This window comes from Sabethes cyaneus, chromosome 2, assembly GCF_943734655.1.
Source record: "Sabethes cyaneus chromosome 2, idSabCyanKW18_F2, whole genome shotgun sequence".
Taxonomy (NCBI): domain Eukaryota; kingdom Metazoa; phylum Arthropoda; class Insecta; order Diptera; family Culicidae; genus Sabethes; species Sabethes cyaneus.
Window position 1 is genome coordinate 22,780,329 of NC_071354.1, and position 21,092 is coordinate 22,801,420.

Below are 21,092 nucleotides of genomic sequence, written 5' to 3' on the forward strand. Positions count from 1 at the left end.
CGGGGGGATCCGTGAATGGAATCAACCTATAATAGGAGTCACCAACAAGGGACCAGGAAACCGAACCTACGCAGGTTCTTTGGCACCAAAACAACCCTCAAGTATTACATATAGGAAAATTGTGAATGCTTTCAGTATAGCCATTTCCCTGCTTACCAAACAATAACTGAGATAACTGAAGAGCAGGAATATACAGACTTCAAGTGTCTGTATCGTTTTCAGAAAACGCGAAAGTTGTACCAGAAACTGAACGGATTAGGGATGGGAAAACTATCATTAACCACTGATAGTTATCAGTAAGCAATAATATCACTAAGTATCAGTAAGATTTCGCTATTATTGATATTTACTGATATAGTTACGTTGTCCCGTTAGAAAAATTAGTTAGATTAAACTTATTGGTCGGTAGTTGCGTACGATAAACGTGGACGACACAATATATCGTAGTCAACGTCAGTAGCCTAAAGCCGGGGTAGCTCGTGCTGATTCAAGCAGTCGCCTCCATTTAACTCGAACTTGGGCCACTCGTCGCCAATTTTCTAGTCGTCTCAAAAGTCACAAATCACTTTCGACGTGATCGTGCCATCTTGCACGTTGAGCTCCGTGCTCCTGGTGTCAGTGAGGTTGTTGAAGACAACTGTTTCTGTCGCACTATCGTCCGGCATTCTTACGACGTGTATGGCCCACCATAGCCTACTGACTTTCGCCAAATGTACGATGGGATTAACTCCAAACAATGCCTGTAGCTCGTGATTCATACGTCTCCACCACTCTTCGCTTTCAGTACTTCGCCAAATATCCGCAGTACCCTTTCGTTCGGATATGGCAAGGGCGCATATATCCTCCGTGAGCGACCTAACGAGTCCATAAGAAACTACTGACCTAATAAAAGATTTGTGCATTATCAGATTCGTAAGGTAGCGTATGCTTCTTGACCGAACCGAACGTTCTGCTGCTCAGAGTTCGGTAAAATTTACGATAATTTATCGAACTCGGTACTTTTTTTTAAGTGTGTACAATTTTGACATTCAAGTTGTCACATAGCCCAATTAACGAACCACCAATTAACGAAACTTTACGAAAAGAAACTGTATAAAATTTTGAGAACGGTAGTGAGCGTGAGATGTTTCTTCGTGAGATCTATTGCTGTTGCAGTTGAAAATCGTAATAATCGACTCGCGACATTCGCTTTTATTCTTGTTCTGTGTGTCTATACAGCGCACCACGTGCGACGTAGTTGCGACACACAGAACAAGAATGAAACCGAATGTCGCGAGTCGATTATTACAGTTTTCAACTGCAACAGCAATATCATGGGTAAGCAAGATACCTTAACAGCTAAATGTGCTTTGGTCACATTGACAGTTTAGTTTAGTTTTGATTGTGCAACTAAAGCTCTACAAAAGCATATCTTTGTAGGGCTCTATGTGCAACCGTTGAAATTTAACCAATTTAACAGTTTGAGAAGTTGGTTTAGTTAAAATCTGAATGGGTAAAATTACCGGAAATTCACAAATTACTTACGTTGAGCTGCGTTATTGTCCTGTGTTTTGTTTACTAATGGATACCACCGACCAAACTATGGAGGATGATCTAAATAAGCTGTCGGCAAGTGTGATTTCGAATTTAGACAAAATCAATTCCATTCTTTGCACCGGTCGCTTGGATTCTAAGTTGCTATCACACTCGAGCTTGCCCGATCAGTTGCTTGCTATGTCACAACAGGAATGGATCCCGAGTTCGGATGCACGTTCGGTTGATTCCAGCGATCGTCTTCAAGCGGAAGATGTTGATGCCATTTTCAACAAAATTCGACATCGCTCTTCAAATGTCGGATCAGCTCGCCAGAATCGAAACCAGGCCACGAAAAAGGCTATCCCTTTGCAACAATCTCGCATTTTGAACGAAACTAATCTGGCAAATAGCCAGTCTGGATCGCTAACTGATCTGAGTGATGGTGCTGGGAAAATGAAGGGCATCGACGTCGAAACGCTCGTAAAATCTTTGAAACAATCCGCTGCCCTGTTGAGTTGCATCGAAAACCGATCTTTAGAACAAATCGATTTCGAACGAGTGGAACGTTTCAACAAACGAGAATGTGCAAAAGTTTGCGATATTATCCATCAAATCGACGTAATGGTGCAAGATTTTCAAAAGTTCGTCACGAGCGAACGCGATTCAGACAATGAAAAGAAAGAGTTACTTTCCGAGCGAATCGTCGGATTATTAAGAGATCTGTCGGAGGTAGGAAAATCGAAACAGATAGTTTATTCAAAAAGTAATTCAAATCAAATTTTTCAGACAATGTCGCAGGTAATATTTATTAAGAACAACGAATATGTTCCGGATATGAGCCGATCCTTCGATTTGGACTCTTTCCCATTGGCTGAATGTCTCGATGATGTGACTGAGAATATTCGGCAGAAAAAACTATACCAATAAGCGTAAAACATTTTTGTTAACATTTTAATAATTATCTAATAATCTACAAAATTAAACTTTGTGATGTCGTAAATTCTTGTGCATTAATTGCAACTCCAATTGTAGTTTTTGCTTCTCCAGCCGTAGTATTTCGGTTTGCTGTCGAAGTTTATCTCTGCGGGCTCGGAGAACGTCTAATTTAGCTTTCACTAACCGATTGTTTGAACCGCATGCGAAGCAGGATGCCGATTTCCATCTTGAGCGTTTTCTGTTCTCAACGGTAAGAACGGTTTTAATCGGCTCTGCGGAAACGTCATTTTGTACATCAATCAGGTATTCCACCTTAACACCGTCTATTTCCGTTGATATTGGTTTTTCCTCTATCAACTCCGACGAGCTTCCGCCTGCTTCGCACAGATTTTCGTTGATATCTTCCTCTTCTAGATGTTCCTCGAGTGTTTCTGTTTCACCAAAACTGTCAAGCTCTGGTTCAACAGCTTTCTGTTCTATAGCTAATTGGTCAATTTTTTTCTCTTGAATGTATTTTTTCAACTCAGCTGTAAGCTCAGATCCAGTTTTCGTATTTGTTAGCAACTGTTGAATGCGGGAACTCTTTCGCAGCGATGCTGCTATGTTGAATAGATCCTTCGTAGTAAGATCTTTACCTTCTTTAAGATAAACGTATTCTTTTATCAACTTTTTATCGATGTTATGGAAAAGAAGCGTCATCACTTCCTCTTTCATTTCCGCCGAAAGCTTCTTTTTGTGGGCCAGATTTTTAATCAGCTCTTGACTAATCTCATGGTTGTGAACGTTCGATGCAGCCATTACGACAAGCTGTTGTCCACACTTAGATGCACGTAGAGCTATATAGGCAGGACAATCATTCCGCAATGAAGATCGCCTAAAAAAGAGCGAAAAGTCAATCATGCTAAATCACAAAACGATTTGGACAATCTACATTTTTTTCATTCCGGTAGATTTCGTTTCGAAGCGTTGTCCGCCAAAAATACAGGAGTACCGCACCGAGTAGTACCGAAGCGCGTCGGCGATGGGACGGGCAGTTTTGAGGGCTGCCCCTTCGATGGTTCGCGAATCGCGCCGCCAGTAGTATACCAAGTCATTAGCGCTGTGTCGTTCCAGTTTTTCCAGAAATTGTTCGTACGTATCAAAACATTCGCCCTGCCGGAAGCTGTATTCGCTTTCGACTATCACCAGTGGTAGCTGGCCACTAACATCCGTCATTTTTCTGCTTCCCGAACGGATTTTTTCTGGTAATTTGAATGATTCTTTGCACAGAAATGTAGAACTTTAAATTAACTTAAATAATTGCACTTAATAACACTTCTTAATATGAAGTTATTTTGAATGTTTATTTATGAAAATCACTGTGAAGCAAAAGCAGCAAAAGTAAACTGTGCTGTCAAGCCAGAGATGCCAGATGAGCATAAATTTTAAGAGCTTAAAGCTGGAGTCACACGGACAACAGGCAACAAGCAACGTAACGGACCGGACCGTCAGTGTTGTTACATGTATTTTCAATGTGCGCATTCACATCACGCGTCCGGAAAGTAGAATCAATAAAGCATTGCACGCAGATGTAAGTGCGTTTTTTCGTCCCAGGTTTGACAGTGTTGTGGGGTTTGTTTTGATTACTTATTCGCAAGACCCACAGAAGTAAAAATCTGCAAAAATGACAAAAATATATGTTGTGCAGAACTGATATCATTTTCCTGCTTCGGAAATCCTGCTTCGTCGAGCATTTCCGGTTTCCGCAAACAAGTGGAACGAATTACAAGTAATAAACCCACTAGCAATAAAATTAGGTTACAAAGGGAATCAAAACAAAACACACAAAAACGTCAAACCAGAGTTGAGGTTAGGCACCGTGCAAAAGTTTATACTATGGTTTCTCTTTATAAATTGTGTTATCTATAGACCACCCCATCGACAGGCAACCATGCTTTTGCCAACATCCCAGCGTGAGCGAAAATGAAATAGCATTTCATCACTACGTTTCACTCGACTGCCAGCAGCTTGATTTGGGCACGCTGTCAAATTTTGAGCCCAGGTCATGCTGTCGCTGATTTCCACTGCACCTATCGATATAGAGATGTCGATTAGAGGTGGTCGGGTATGAAAATTTGAATACCCGAACCCGACCCGTACCTCATTGAGAAAAAAATTAAAAACCCGTACCCGACCCGAACTCGCAAATTTATTATTTTTGATACCCGAACCCGACCGCAACCCGTCGGGTACGGGACGGGCCCGGGTACCCGACCATCTTTAGTGTTAAATGTGGTCAATAGAGATACTCGACCCAACCCGTACCCAGTTTCAAAAACAAACAAACACTGGCTACCCCAAGGGCTACCCGTACCCGACCCGAACCGGCAAATAATTTTTTTTCAATACTCGAACCCGACCCGAACCCGGCGGGTACGGGTACGGGTGCGGGTTTCAGGCAAATTTTCCGCTACCCGACCATCTCTAATGTCGATGGGGTGGTGTAAATACCAAGGGGCTGATATGACGTCGCATTTTCGTTGCTCATAGGAAAAAGGCGGCAAACGCCAAGCGATTTCACAAAACGAATTTAACTAACCATTTTCATAGTTTGATGTATTTCGCATCAATTGCCGGCCTGGCATTGGCTATGTGATGCTAAACCTTGGCTAAAATCAAAATAAAACTTACCAAATTTAACAATTTACACATCTGACTCGGTTGTCAGCTTGAGCCCATCTATGAAGCTGTCAGCTTAGGGCCCGCTCTATGTTGGCTAAGTTTTTTTGTACAGGTTGGTATTAGAAGTGTCATTCCCATGGTAGACACCGCTTGATACAACCATGCACAACTATAGTTTGTCTATATAAGGTTACCCAAATGTTTATTTTTTGTTCAAAATTTCCCAAAATTTAAAAAAAAACGGGTTTTAACGGCAAAAGCCTAAAAATATAAAATTGAATAACAAAATATGTGTTCCTAACCCTAACCTCATCGATTCAAGCTAAAAACGACATAGGGCTTTAGGACCCAATTTACTTTATGAACGCTTTGATAACAGTTGGATTAAAACTGAGTGCGAATCGACCTTACTTACTTACTTATGTGTCCGTGTCCGCCGGTCCGGCGGAACAAAGGGATGAAATCAGATATCTCCACTGCTGACGGTTACCTGCCATGGCTTTTACCTGTCGCCAGGACAGGTTCTCGTCTACAGCCCGGATGTCGTTGGCTAAGCTCCGTCGCCATGAGCCTCTGGGTCTGCCTCTTCTACGCTGTCCTTGTGGATTCCAGTCGAGTGCTTCTCTGCAAACCTCTTTCGCTCCTTTCCTCAAGGTGTGTCCGATCCACTTCCAACGACGTTCACGACTTTCTGTGGCTATCGGCCGTTGATGACACCGACGATGGAGTTCCTCATTGGATATCCAGTCATCAGTCCACCAGGCACGAATGATGTATCGCAGGCACCGGTTAATGAATACCTGTAGTTTTTACGTTGTCTCCGCTGAGACGCACCACGTTTCGTAGGCATACAGCAGTACGGATTTAACGTTTGAATTAAAGATTCGGGTTTTCGTACGTAGAGTGATCTGGTTTGAGCGCCAAATGTTTCGCAGACCTGCAAAGGCACCCCTGGCCTTCCTGATCCGTGTGGCTATATCAGTCTTGGTACCACCATCGGGCGTTGTTTGGCTACCAAGATATTGAAAGGCGGCTACCTGCTCAACTTGTTGTCCCGCTACTGTGAAGTTGGTGGAATTGGCAGTGTTCACTACCATAGACTTAGTTTTCGCTACATTGACTGTGAGACCTGCTGCCTGGGAGCTCTCGGAGAGGTCGTCTAACTTGCTCTGCATATCGTTTCGGCGTTGTGCGAGCAAGACAATGTCGTCGGCTAGGTCGAGGTCATTTAGCTGCTCCATCGTTAGAGGATTCCAAGGCAATCCTCGATTTGGTCTACTGTCAATTGCTCCAACTAATATCTCATCCATAACGATGAGAAACAGAAGCGGTGATAAAATGCAGCCCTGTCTCACGCCAGCAGTTACCCTTATGGGGTCGGACAAGACGCCGTCGTGCAAAACCTTGCACGAGAACGCCTCGTACTGAGCCTCGATGAGACGGACTAGCTTATCTGGAACTCCTCTACGCCTAAGTGCGCCCCAGATGTTTTCGTGATTGAGTCGGTCGAACGCCTTTTCGAAGTCAACAAACACCAGCAGAAGAGAGTCCTGGAATTCGTTGATCTGCTCCAATATAATGCGGAGCGTTGTGATATGGTCTACACATGATCGGCCAGCACGGAATCCAGCTTGCTGCCGCCGTAGAGTAGCGTCGATCTTCTCCTGGATCCGGTTGAGGATTACCTTACAGAGTACTTTGAGAGTAATACAGAGCAACGTGATGCCACGCCAGTTACCGCATTCCGTTAGGCCTCCTTTCTTAGGGACTTTGACCAATATGCCCTTGCATCCAGTCCACCGGAAAAGTTGCGGTTTCCCAAATATTGCTGAAAAGCTGATGCATCATCTGGGCTGACAAAGATAGGTCAGCTTTGAGCATTTCGGCTGAAATACGATCTATCCCTGGCGCTCTATTGGATTTCATACTCTTGATGGCTGCTACAATTTTATCCAGCGATGGCGCCTCCGAGTTCACGCGATTTATTCGATGAACTGTAGGTGTCGTACGCTGCTGGTTTTGTTGGTCTCTGATATTTGAAACTCGAAAGAGTTGTTCAAAATGTTCAGTCCATCGCTTAAGCTGTTCTGTACGGTCAGTCAATAGCTGACCAGCTCTGTCCTTTAGCGGCATCTTTGCATTCATCCTGGCACCACTAAGGCGGCGAGAAATATCGTACAACAAACGGATATCACCATTGGCGGCAGCGGTTTCTCCTTGTTCGGCTAGGGAGTTTGTCCAGGCTCTCTTGTCCCGCCTACAAGCACGTTTAACAGTCCTCTCCAGTTCTGCGTATCGTTGACGGGCAGCTGTCTTAGCCGATCTGGTCCGCGCTCGCTCAATGCCGGCTTTCGCCTCTCTCCGCTTGTCGATCTTCCTCCAAGTTTCATCCGAAATCCACTCCCTCCGCCTGCTGCGCGCTTTGCCGAGGGTTTCATCACTGGTCATGATGAAGGCGTTCTTGATGCCGATCCATTGCTCTTCGACGGTTCCACCAGGTGGCAACTCCGAGGCTCGAGATTCAAGTTGTTCGACAAAGGCCCTTTTCACCTCAGAATTCTCCAATCGGCGGACGTCGTAGCGGCATCCAACTGTTTCCTCCCGTCGTTGGACACGTGCGACGCGCAGACGTATCTCAGCGATAACAAGATGATGGTCGGATGCAATGTCAGCGCTGCGTTTGTTGCGTACATCAAGAAGGCTCCTTCTCCATTTCCGACTGATGCAGATGTGGTCGATTTGGTTTTCTGTTCGGCCGTCGCGGGAAACCCACGTGACTTTATGTACTGGTCTATGGGGGAAGAGCGATCCACCAATGGCCATGTCGTTATTACCACAGAATTCTGTAAACAGCTCCTCGTTTTCGCTCATCTCTCCTAGGCCATGGCGTCCCATGACGCGTTCAAGGTCCGCGTTGTTTGAACCAATCTTCGCGTTGAAGTCGCCCATGTGAATTTGGATGTCCCCCTTCGGGATTTTCTCAACCACGCTGTTCAGCTGACTGTAAAAGTTCTCTTTCTCCTGCAGGTCGGCAGCATCTGTTGGCGCATAGCACTGGATTGCCGTAAGGTTCCTAACCCGTGTTCTGAATCTGGCAACAATTATTCGCTCATTTATCGGTTCCCACTTCATCAGGGTCGCATGTGCCCCTGGGCTCAGTAGGAATCCAACTCCTCTTTCTCGAGTAGCATTTTCACCTCGTATGCCAGAGTAGAGCAAGATGTGATGATGTGATATTCCCTAAATTTGGAAAACAAATAACTAACAAATGGCATGGTTCTGAAAAGAAGCAGACAGGGCATTTAAATGGAGTAAAAAATTTTTTGACGGTCATCTTGGATTTGGTCGCCATATTAGATTTTATCAAAAAATCGCCGTTTTTGCCATGAGCCCCATGAGCAACCGATTTTTATTTTAAGACCACCATTGGAAAACCGAGAAAAAATGCTATAAGAAACATTCCTAAAATTAGGTGTGACTTGGCATTAATTAAATGAAACAACCAATTATCTGTAACAAAATCCACAATTTTCATATAATTATTGTGACATGTTCAAAATTTGCTATAAAATAAATAAAAAAACGACACGGTTTTGTAAAGTGGAAGGATAGGGGTTTTAAAGGAAGTGAAAACCAAATTGGCGGACATCTTGAATTTGATCGCCATATTGGATTTTATCAAAAAATCGCCGTTTCCGTCATGAGCTCCGCAACCAATTTGAAATTTGAGATCAGCATTGGAAAGCTCATCCGCGGTTTCGTCAAAGTCACAGTTTATTTGAAGTTTAAAAAAATTTGAATATCGCATTTTGATTTTTGTTTTTGGTTTATTCAATTTGCAAAATGTTTGATGGTGACCAAGATGGTGGTGATATTTGAGTGCTCAATTAATTTAGAAACCATACGAAAGCAAGCCTTTAGATTCATGCAAGTTGTTTTTATTTATTTATATGATCGTACAGATATATCGAATGTACATATTTATCCTTGATCAATGAGGGATTGTACAAAATATATAACAAATATGTTTTCAAAAAAAAATATATATGTATATATGACATGATTGACTTGATATTTATTTATTTGATGACAAACCTTTGGTATTGTTATAAATGAATAATGACGAATATGGTCTTTATTATGATCAACAAACTTTTGCTTATTATCTTACTTAGGGAGACTAGGAGTGCACAGTTTAGCAATTCCAGGTTATTGTGTTGGTTTCCAATAAAGGGCAATTTGACACATGATGTCGCAATCGTGACAATGATTACACTAACCGTCTATAACATGTCTAAATTTTGTCACACTACCCTGACCACTCCTTTTATTTAATTGTGCCCAGTTACTATGTACCTATTGCCTATAACTAATAATTGCATAGTTTGTTTAGAAATCATTTTAATGTTCAAACTATATTTTTCCACCGTTAAATCATCATCTGGCATTCGGTGCCTCGCTCAAGTCTGCTCAATTCCTTGAGGAGACGGCGTATCCAGCTTGCGTCGGTTGTTCCGTCGCCCGATCAGTATCACTACATCGCCGGTTTTGATTGATTTGAACACATCGATGGCCTCCTGATGGGACAGCCCCTGGAAGGCTTTACCATTGACCGACAGTATTTCGTCCCCTTCCTGCAGGGTACCCTTCTCGGCAGCCTGTCCGTTCGGGTAAATCGTTTTTACGTAGATACCCATGGAACCTTTGGGGGAATCCTTACCGCCAACAATGGAGAAACCAAGCGCCTTAGCTCCAGTTCCCTTAACAAAACGGGCCTGCGAAAGTACGACAAAAATTAGGTTTCACTTTAATCAAGGTTACCCCTCAAAGACTCACCTGACGAATGGTAAATGCGTTTGGGCCAGTTCTTGGCAGTGTGCAAAATTTGCTCTCCTCGATTTCTTCCTCCTCAAGTTCGTCCTCCCGGGGTGACCCACCAATGCTGACCTGATGGTTGTGGTTGTGGTCTTGAACCTTGAGGAAAGTTACTGCCGTCGGTTTGGTGCTACCGTTAGTGGAGGCGGACGATTTTTGGGAGTTGTTGGAAGTCTGAAAATTAAAACATGGTTAAAAATAATTATGGTTTGGTTTACTACACTGTGCATGGGGAAAAGCAGTAGGCTTTGATGGTCGGTTTTATTGAAAAGATGGTGACCCTTTATCTGTGTCTAGAAAATGCGCTAAAAGTTGATGTTTTTTAAGAATAAAATAAAACGCAGAAAACGTCTTTAGTAAAATTGAGACCGTAACCGTAATTCATTGAATAACAAGCCCACCTAATTCTATTCAAATTTCACAAAAAAGCAGGAAAGAAAACTCGGATCGGCGATCAGTTACAAAGCAAACACAAAGGAATGGTCGGTTTTCGCAAATTTTCACCAGCGAATTAGCGGAACGATCGGAAAGAGTTCAACCAAGTTCAAGTAAGTAGTTATAGGTAGGTACCTAAGCGTTTAATGAACGGCAAACCGCCTAACTGCTGCAGTCGTTTCATTTTGGCTTTTCATTTCCGACCGATTTCGACTCATCTGTGCGCGCGCACTCTTGTACACACACATAAATAGGAACTGAAAGCTAATTTCCGCCCAGAAGGGAGGATACCTAATCGAGCGGTGAAACCGTTAAAATTGACCCATTCACAATTGTAGGTTTGCTTTGGCGGCGGCGGTGCGGAGGAGGAGGCAAGTGCGCTTGCGAAACCGTTAAATTATCATCTATTATATTATAATTGATTTTTTTTTCTTTCGTTTATGGCATACTGACTCAGTGACTGACTGCCTGAGTGGGCGAGTGGGCGAGCTTGGAGTGTGTAATGGATAGTTGGTGCTATGTTCGCCGCGTGTAAACATGGATAGACATTCCTGTCCAAATCAGTCACAGCCTGTCAGCAGCAACAGTACGAAACATAAGTAGCTCTGTCCCCAAGCGGTGATTCACAGAAACAAAAAAAATAACACTCGCAGTCGAAATATCTTTATGCAAATCAGGCTGGTCGCGTGCTTCCAACTTTGGATGTGGATATGGGCGTGTGACGGAATACAGATCGACGACTGCAACTGTGCGAGTTGGGGATGCAGAATGCTTTGACATGTGCCATGTAGGTATTCGATAGAAACAGTGATTTCAACAAGACATGTTTCTGAAATGTAGTCAGATCGTACAGTTCCTACCTCGTGAAAGGGATCGAATTCGATACAACTTGACTGAATTAAAATTGGTGTGATTGAATGTCAGTGACGCCAATCAAAGCGAAACGCTCAAAGCGTTTGACGCGACTTATCAAGGAAGTTTGAAATCCGTAAAGGACTAAATTTTTGCAACACAGTAAATTTACCATCAAATACCTCGTATTTGACAGATAAAAACCAAATTTGTACGACAGATCGTCACCTATTGACAAATATTTCTTCCGCACACATCCCGTTTCCAGATGTGCAAGCAACATGAAAGGTAATGATGAGCCAGATCACTGAACAGCGTTACATACTAATCCACATGTTTGGGAAATCACGCATGCGGCAGGTTGACAGAGAACCGAACAACACATCAAGTCAATTCAAGCATGGTACGTGCGGAACTTTCTTTCTGACCGTGTCTCGTCACCACCTAATGTAGCAGTGCAACCCTGTGAAGACGAGGAGGGCGATGGGAAAACCTTGCAATCTATACCTATAAAGAAGGATTTCTGTCTGTCTATCTGTCTGTCTGTCTGTCCTTTGTTCCTTATAGCATCGAAAACTACTGAACCAATCGGCGTGAAAATTTGCATGTAGAGGTTTTTGGGGCCAGGAAAGTTTTAGTGATGGTTAGAGACCCCTCCTCCCACTAAGAGGGGGGGCTCCCATACAAATGAAACAAATTTCTGCATAACTCGAGAACTAATCAAGCAAATAGAACCAAATTTGGCATGTGGGTGTTTTCGGTGACAAGAATTTATTCTAGGGTAATTTGAGACCCCTCCCCTCTTTATAAGGGGAATTATAACTCCTCTTCCCTTTAAGAGGGGGGGCTTCCATACAAATTTCCTCATAATTCGAGAACTAATCAAGCAAATGGAACCAAATTTGGCATGTGGAGGTTTTCGAGGGCAAGAAAATTTTCTATGTTGAATTAGGACCCCTCCTCACTTTAAGAGGGGGGGCTCCTGTACAAATGAAATACCAATTTCCTCATAACTCGAGAACTAATCAAGCAAATGGAACCAAATTTGGCATGTGTGTGTTTTTGGAGACAATTTTTTTTCTATGATGAATTGGGACCCCTCCCCACTTTAGGAGGGGGGGCTCCTATACAAACGAAATACAAATTTCCTCATAACTCGAGAGCTAATCCAGCAAATGGAACCAAATTTGGCATGTAGGTGTTTTTGGAGGCAAGAATTTTTTCTATGATGAATAAGAACCTCTCCCCACTTTAGGAGGGGGGGCTCCTATACAAATGAAATACAAATTTCCTCATAACTCGAGAACTAATCAAGCAAATAGAACCAAATTTGGCATGTGGGTGTTTTCGGTGACAAGAATTTATTCTAGGGTAATTTGAGACCCCTCCCCTCTTTATAAGGGGAATTATAACTCCTCTTCCCTTTAAGAGGGGGGGCTTCCATACAAATTTCCTCATAATTCGAGAACTAATCAAGCAAATGGAACCAAATTTGGCATGTAGAGGTTTTCGAGGGCAAGAAAATTTTCTATGTTGAATTAGGACCCCTCCTCACTTTAAGAGGGGGGGCTCCTGTACAAATGAAATACCAATTTCCTCATAACTCGAGAACTAATCAAGCAAATGGAACCAAATTTGGCATGTGTGTGTTTTTGGAGACAATTTTTTTTTCTATGATGAATTGGGACCCCTCCCCACTTTAGGAGGGGGGGCTCCTATACAAACGAAATACAAATTTCCTCATAACTCGAGAGCTAATCCAGCAAATGGAACCAAATTTGGCATGTAGGTGTTTTTGGAGGCAAGAAATTTTTCTATGATGAATAAGAACCTCTCCCCACTTTAGGAGGGGGGGCTCCTATACAAATAAAATACAAATTTCCTCATAACTCGAGAACTAATCAAGCAAATGGAACCAAATTTGGCATGTGAAGGTTTTCGAGGGCAAGAAAATTTTCTATGGTGAATTAGGACCCCTTCCCACTTTAAGAGGAGGGGCTCCTGTACAAATGAAATACAAATTTCCTCATAACTCGAGAACTAATCAAGCGAATTGAACCAAATTTGGCATGTGAAGGTTTTCGAGGGCAAGAAAATTTTCTATGGTGAATTAGGACCCCTTCCCACTTTAAGAGGAGGGGCTCCTGTACAAACGAAATACAAATTTCCTCATAACTCGAGAACTAATCAAGCGAATTGAACCAAATTTGGCATGTGTGTGTTTTTGGAGACAAATTTTTTTTCAATGATGAATTGGGGCCCCTCCCCACTTTATGAGGGGGGGTCCTATAAAACGAAATACAAATTGCCTCATAACTCGAGAGCAAATCAAGCAAATGGAACCAAATTTGGCGTGTAGGTGTTTTTGGAGGCAAGAATTTTTTCTGTGATGAATTAGGACCTCTTCCCACTTTAGGAGGGGGGGGGGGGGCCTATACAAATGAAATACAAATTTCCCCATAACTCGAGAACTAATCAAGCAAATAGAACCAAATTTGGCATGTGGAGGTTTTTGGAGGGAAAAATATTTTCTATGGTGAATTCGGATCCCTCCACACTTCAAGAGGGGGGGCTTCTACACAAATGAAATCCAAATTTCCTCATAATTCGAGAACTAATCAAGTAAATGGAACCATATTTGGCATGTGAGAGTTTTAGATGGCAGAATTTTTTTCTGTGGTGTATTACGACCCCTTCCCCTTTTAAGAGGGTGGGCTCCCATACAAATGAAATACAGATTTTCTCATAATTTGAGTACTAATCAAGCAAATGGAACCAAATTTAGCATGTAGGAGATTTTTGAATATTGAATTTATTTTATGATAGTTAGAGACCTCTCACCCCTGTGGTAGGGGGATATGGACTCTCATACAAATAAAACAGAAATTTTTGCGAAACTCAAAAACTAATCCAACTCGAGACTCTTCCATAAAACGTTAATCAATAACAAGACCACAAAAACTATCTATAGTAACACTAGATCATTCAGGACGAGCCGGTCGCGAGTGTTGCCGGTGACCCGCCGTCGGAAGCGCCGCACACTGGGGGGCTTGCAAAACTCGAGATTGTGACAAAGATCATCCGAGATTCATGATTTATGTACAACACAGGTTAATTTGTGGCAATACGAAGTTTGTCGGGTCAGCTAGTACCCTTTAATGACAGCTAACCTCAGACAGTCAATTTGTTGTTAAGTTCGGACCAGATTTTTGTAGACTGTCGCCTGATGCAACTGAAGCCGTGGGGGTAAATGATCCGGCTGCTCAACTAAATGCAAATTGTGCTGGAATCAAGAAACGGCAATCCCGCCAGAACACGAGTAGCTTTCACTGCACCCTTGTCAACTTCCACAAGGCCAAAGACGCGTCCAGTGTCCCGTCTAGTGTTTATCAGGTCATATATATATATATATATATATATATATATATATATATATATATATATATATATATATATATATATATATATATATCATTTTTGACTTCGAAGCTAATCGTTCAAAGAGAGAACGATTCAGCAATCCGAGGAAAACCAATTGCACTTCGTTTAGGAAACATCGCCTCACGTAATTCTTACCACAATAATATACAGACAGGCAGCTTGCGACCTGCAATGTAGGATCATAGCTGAGTGTAACTGAAACTGCCCGGTAAACACGCGAACAGTTTGTCGTAATGTGCCCTGGTGCAATGAGACACTTGGTGATCCCCCGCTCAGGAGTCTTAGAAAGAAGACCAAAATTACAACTAATTGGGGCTGTTGAAGAGTAGTCGAAATTTCTAGTCGCATTGTCGTCCAGCACGACGTATCCTTACGACGTATCCGACCCATTGTAGTCTACCGACTTTCTTCAGATGTGCGATGGGAAACACTCCAAGTTGTGTCTGTAGTCTGTAGCATGCAGGATAAGCCGTCATCTCAACCCTCGCCACGTCTCGAAGGATTTAAGAATGTCTTCGAGATGCGCACGAAACACATCCTCGATCCAATTTAGCTGTGATTAGTCGCGTCAGTTTTTGGAAAACCGTGTTCGTGCATTGTCTGTCATAGCTGGTCTCGATCGACTGTATCGTATACTGCTTTGAAATAATTTAGGATGTGATGCGTGGGCACGTTGTACTCCCGGCATTTCTGTAAGATCTGCCGGATGGTAAAAATATGGTCCCCAGCTACGCGAGCCCCCGTGAAACTTGCCTGGAAATGCCCTACAAAACCCTGCGCTATCGGTGATAGCCGGTGTAACAGTATCTGGGAGAGTATCTTGTAGGGGGCGTTTAGTTGCCGCGATTAGTTGCAGCAGTCGATCCATAGATTGTACATAGGACAAACTACTCCTTTCGTATATTGCACCGGTAGCTTCTCCACCTCCCAAATCTTGGAAAAAACCAGTGTAGTGCCGTTGCCAGCGCTTCTCGGCCATGTTTCTAAAGATCTGCCTGTAGACGATCATTATCAGCAGCTTTGTTGGTCTTCAGCAACCCGATTTCTCGTTTGACTTCTTAAAGATCAGGTGCTGAGGCATTACCATCTTCCATGGGCACTCCCAGATTAAATTCCGTTTCGCCTTCTTCTGCAAATTTGCCTTTTAGGCGTTCATTGACGGAAGAGCTGCTTCTATCTGCCGACTACCTCGCGCTCGTTTGTGATTAGGTTCTCTCCCTCGTCCCTCACATGTCAGGTTTCGGTGTGTAATATCGCAACTACAATTTGTAGTCTACAAAGCTGTTGACATTCCTTTTATTTTTTGTGCGAGAAAAATATTTTTGGGAACATACACACTGATTTTTTTTCCAGTTTTCGAATTCCAATGGTTCTGGAGGATGCCCACAGAATTCTGGGACAGCCTACTCAAGAAACATCACCTTGTGCTTTTCTCGACATTGAAGGCGCTTTCGATAACACGTACGTCCTTCACTTCAATCAATATAGTTCTCTTTCAAATAGGAAATCGATCACACTACAAGCCGCACCGCCTAGAAAAACCTATACTCCTGTCATATGGTTGCCAAAGGTGAACGAGATGACAACCTGACCTCTCCTGTCTTTCAGTTACCAGCACATCACCTACTGCCATCAAAGAGGCTAGTTTATACTTAGTGCCTTTGCATCTTCATGTGAAGAAGAAATCAAAACTTGGTGCACTAAGGTTGCAGAGCTACAAAACTATACTCCATGGAAACTAAATTGGATTTCAATTTGACTAGTCTCTGACTGCAAGGTCCAATACGAGCATGGAAACATTTATATGAAACAAATCGCTCAATGTGGAATAATGGAGGTCCTGATCTTTCATTACAGAAACTATAGATTACAGATGCGACAAGGCACTCAAAAACCGCTAAATTTTAAATCAAAGCTGAGAGTGCTATTTGTTCGCTCAGGAATTCGGTGGTGAATCAATAAAAAGAACAATGGACTGTATTTTCTGGTTTTACTTCCGCACTTATTAACGGTCTTCTTTCAAGTGAAGTACCGAAATCGTTTTCTACGCAGTAACTAAAATTAAAGAAAGAAAATAAAAGCATAAAAATAAAGTGTCAAGATACAGTATAGGGCTGTGCTGCACGTTAAACAACGATTAGTAAATCTTGTATACGGTAAAATTTTCCATCAACACCATTATAAATAAAGGTAACTCTCCGCTTTGATCCAAAATTTGTCGGTTTTTGAATGCCTTGTTGCCTCTGTAATCTATAGTCTCTGCATCTTTCATCTGGAATCATTTGCTTTTTTACAGTTGGTTTGAAACTGGAGGCCGGTACAGGCTCCAGAGTCTACGGACCGTGTGTCAGAGAAACTATCTCATCGAGAAATTGACCCGATATCTTACAAGAAGATTCTAACTGGCTAGCATTTAAGACCGCCATATGGATGTTAAAATTAGTTTGAATTCTTCCGATAAAACACATTTTTACTGCTTTGAGAGCAGCGTTATCACGCACAGCTTGATTTGATTATGCTCTTTTGACTGTACCGCCATCTTTTTTTTTTCTTGTGTGGACTCATCACTGCGACCAGTTGATCTATTGTGATACCGCCCGGATGTCTGCTGTATAACCTGCACTGCATTTCTTTTTGCTATAATCGACATTGAATGAGCGATGTGCTTATTAAATTTTATGCGTGCTTGTGCGTATTGGGGTTTACCCTTCCTTCAAAGCTTGATCTACCTTACCCACCTATTCCTCACTGCCAGTACTATCCCATATTATAGCCGTCCCTGGCGAGGACTCATTCGTTCCTCTGACCAGTACACTTAACTATAGGAGGAACTTTTGCACTGTCAAGAGGCTTCAGTGGGAAATATAGAATTCAGCATGAAGGAAGGGCAAACGAGGGGGGCCTGAGAATAAACCCATGCTACTTTAGCTACTTGACATCGAATGGCTTGATTCTACTAAGATTCGAACCCATGCCCACTCGCTTGTCAAATCAGACTCGGTAACCTTGCGGCTACGGATCCCCTCGTGTTTTCCATCAGCCATCGTTGGGTTTAATTTTATGTGTGACATGGCGCTCCATCCTGTTGAAGACAAGACCGTAACGTATTTATCATCCGAGAAGTTAACCTTCACCCATGGATGCACTCCTTCAAAATACCAATATGCATTCTAAAAAATTTTCAGCGAAATGAACCGGTTTGTGCGGCTGTTGGACATAGCGTCGATACTGGACAGCTTTTCGTGGGATAACAGGATTAATATCATGTTTTCCTTCTTCAACAAAGAAAGCCATCTCTTCCAACGAGTCACTCGTAGTTCTTTTACCCGCCCTGTAATCAGGTGATTCTGAACCGTTTCTGGGCACGCAATGCAATAAGCATTAATTCACCTTAAATGCACCTTAAAAACTACCCTGACACAATAAAGACTGTACACAACAAAAATGAGACACATTTGTCTAGTTTATAGCCACTTAGCATGAGGGTAAAACGATTGAAATTTTGACAAAAAGAGAGTTGAGGGTGTACTGTTAAAGTTTTAACATCGGCAGAGTTTCATCAAAATCGATGGAATGATGACTTCGGAACAAGAAAAAGTACGGCAAATAAATTTCGGGCATTCGCGTCGAAAATCCAAATGCATCTCTTCGCTGGATCCCAATTGATCAAAACGTTCAAGCAGACTATCCAGGGGCGGTAGCGGCACCGCAGATATGCCGATCACTACTATGAACCAATTTAGGCATCAACCCAACATTTCGATTCGGGATATGGCAAAAAAGGTCTAAAGCTTCTATTTATTTTGTGAAGGAGACAGTGACACATGCTGGATCACACAAAGTACAAAGTATACAAAGTACAAAAGGCACCAAACCGGAGTGACAAATAGAACACGGTGGGAGAAACTCGCGCGAGGAATTTGTACATGAAGTAGCTCACAAAACCGTACTGCATTGTGAAGGATGACGAAGCCGACAGCAGACAAATGTCGGGAAAAGAATACTATGTTGCCGTAGTGTACGTAAGAAGAGCAAACATTCACTGAAAATTCCTTTTTCTTATCTTTTTTAGTATATTGGCATAAAAAACGTGATGTTTTTCGTAGGTCCAATAGAGGTTTTCCGTCAAAAGTTTTTTTTCCATTAAATGTTCGGTTTTAACTCTTAGAAATGATACCCATATAAAACTTTCTTTAATAAAGCCTCTAACTACTGTAAAAATGAAAAAATAAAATGCGTATATTTCAACCCGTCACTTCTCGGATGTATTACATGTCTTTTTGTACCAGTGTCCTCTATTTTCACCACTTCAAAACCATTTGTGCCACTCTTTACTCTTGTGGCAAGAAACACACGAAACGAAAAAGAAGGTAATCATTAGCTGTTCATTCGTTTTGTCCTTTTCACTCAACCGCTGATACACATATGTCAAAATCTGTAGTGCAATGCTGCCAGAAAAACTGAAAATTTTGATAAACAGTGCTGCCGAAACGAATTTTTTAAAACTCAACATTCGTGATTTGGTGGAAAGAAATTCAACATTTTTGCCATTTGCATTGTTTAAAAAATCGTAGTAAATTCTAGAGTCAACGAAAAAAATATTTTTTTGCACCATTGTCACTCGTATTGGGAGTACTTTCGAGAAACAATAAGAAAAGGAGGGATATGATCTGACGGAAAACCTCTATTATATTTTACTGGTGTCCTCAAAAGACTGGAGATACAAACGCGCAAATAGGGAGGGAGGAATTCTTCCGTCCAGTTATTGGAAGACATAGCCTTCATCTGTCGACCAATGATAACGGTCTGAGGCTCATAAATTTTGCCGCGGCCAGAGGGATGGCCATCTGTAGCACCTACTTTTCACGTTTGAATATTCGGAAACACACCTGGAGGCATCCAAATGGAGACTCTAGCTCTCAGATCGATCATGTCTTGATTGACGGTCGACACTTTTCGGATGTTATCGATGTACGGTCTTTTCGGGAACTAAATATCGACTCTGACCATTATCTCGTAGTGAGTGAGTAATATTCGCGCAAGGCTGTCGAACACGGCGAAAGCTCGCACTGAGAGGGCGCTGGGTTTCAATATCCAGCAGTTAACGGCAGATGGCGTAGCAGTGGAGTACGCCAGGAAGCTTGATCAACGAACAGCAGGTAGAAGGGAAGATATAAAGGGGCTGTGGAGGAACATCCATGGTGCCATCAAAACAGCTGCGAGAGAGGTGGTAGGCACGACGCGTGGAAGAAAGCGTAATAGCTGATTTGACGCCGAATGCCAGAGAGTGACAGATGAAAAGAACCAGGCCAGGAGTCGCATGCTCACTGCGGCAACGCGTCAAAACAGAGAGACTAGATCTGCGGAAAAAAGAATCCATCGACACGAGTACGAGGAGCACTTGCTCGCCGGCGCAGAGGAGCGATACGCCAGCAACGACACTCGGAGTATCTATAAAACGGTGAGATGCAGGAATCTTGCCATGCCTGTGATGTGCAATGATAGTGCTGGCAACTTGCTTACCGATAAAACGGCGGTAGCAGCCAGGTGGAAGGAGCACTTTCAGACACTGTTGAATTGAGAGGTAAATGCGGAGATCAGCAGGGACAGGATAGGAATTGTAAGCGATGGTCAAGCTGTAGAGCCACCAACACAGAAGGAGGTTAAAAAGGCAATCAGTGAGCTGAAAAACGGCAAGGCTGCTGGGAAGGACGGTATCCCGGCTGAACTTCTAAAAGCGGGAAGCGAGTGGCTGTACGAAGCAATCCACCGGATCATTGTCAGGATCTGGGAGGAAGAACAAATGCCGGAGGAGTGGTTGGATGGCCGCATTTGCCCAATTTTCAAAAAGGGACATCGACTGGAGTGTAAAAACTATCGAGGAATTACATTGCTCAATTCTGGCTACAAGGTGCTTTCCCGTATCCCGTTCGGCAGACTGAGACCGTAAGCGGAGTCCTTCGTCGGCGAGTACCAAGCTGGTTTTCGTGAGGGTCGCTTCACGATGGATCAGATATTTACCCTGCGTCAGTTGCTAGACAAGTTTCGGGAGTACAACTTGCAGACACACCACCTGTTTGTGGACTTTAAAGCTGCGTACGATTCAGTTAAACGAAATGAGCGGTGGCAGATAATGTTAGAACATGGTTTTCCGACGAAACTCGTTACGCTGATTCGTGCGACGCTGGACGGATCCACATCATGCGTTAGAATAGCGGGTGAGACCTCAGCTGCTTTCGTGACTTTGGATGGACTGAAGCAAGGGGATGCACTCTCTAACCTGCTATTCAACATTGCCTTGGAAGGTGCATTACGAAGAGCAAACGTGGAAAGGAATGGAATGGATCATCACGAAATCTCACATGCTTCTTGGTTTT

At 42.9% G+C, this 21,092-nt stretch overlaps 3 protein-coding genes across 3 annotated transcripts in view; 1 reads left to right on the forward strand and 2 right to left on the reverse strand.

Moving 5' to 3' along the window:
- Positions 1-1,461: 1,461 nt before the first annotated feature.
- Positions 1,462-2,442, forward strand: LOC128733703 (uncharacterized). Its single transcript, XM_053827471.1, has 2 exons — positions 1,462-2,244; positions 2,302-2,442. The coding sequence occupies exons 1-2, from the start codon at positions 1,489-1,491 to the stop codon at positions 2,440-2,442; spliced, it is 897 nt and encodes a 298-aa protein (XP_053683446.1). The 5' UTR covers positions 1,462-1,488.
- On the reverse strand, positions 2,359-3,755 carry LOC128733699 (uncharacterized). The gene is made up of 2 exons (XM_053827465.1): positions 3,383-3,755; positions 2,359-3,325 (listed from the first exon to the last, which is right to left on the reverse strand). The coding sequence occupies exons 1-2, from the start codon at positions 3,664-3,666 to the stop codon at positions 2,494-2,496; spliced, it is 1,116 nt and encodes a 371-aa protein (XP_053683440.1). The 5' UTR covers positions 3,667-3,755; the 3' UTR covers positions 2,359-2,493.
- A 5,419-nt stretch (positions 3,756-9,174) lies between these two features.
- The window catches only part of LOC128733694 (uncharacterized), a 125,978-nt gene continuing 114,060 nt past the window's right edge, over positions 9,175-21,092 (reverse strand). Inside the window, exons 4-5 of the mRNA XM_053827459.1 lie at positions 9,949-10,161; positions 9,175-9,887 (exon numbers count right to left, since the gene is read on the reverse strand). Of these exons, the coding sequence (XP_053683434.1) occupies positions 9,573-9,887; positions 9,949-10,161 (528 nt within the window). The 3' untranslated portion in view covers positions 9,175-9,572. The remainder of the gene's footprint in view (positions 9,888-9,948; positions 10,162-21,092) is intronic.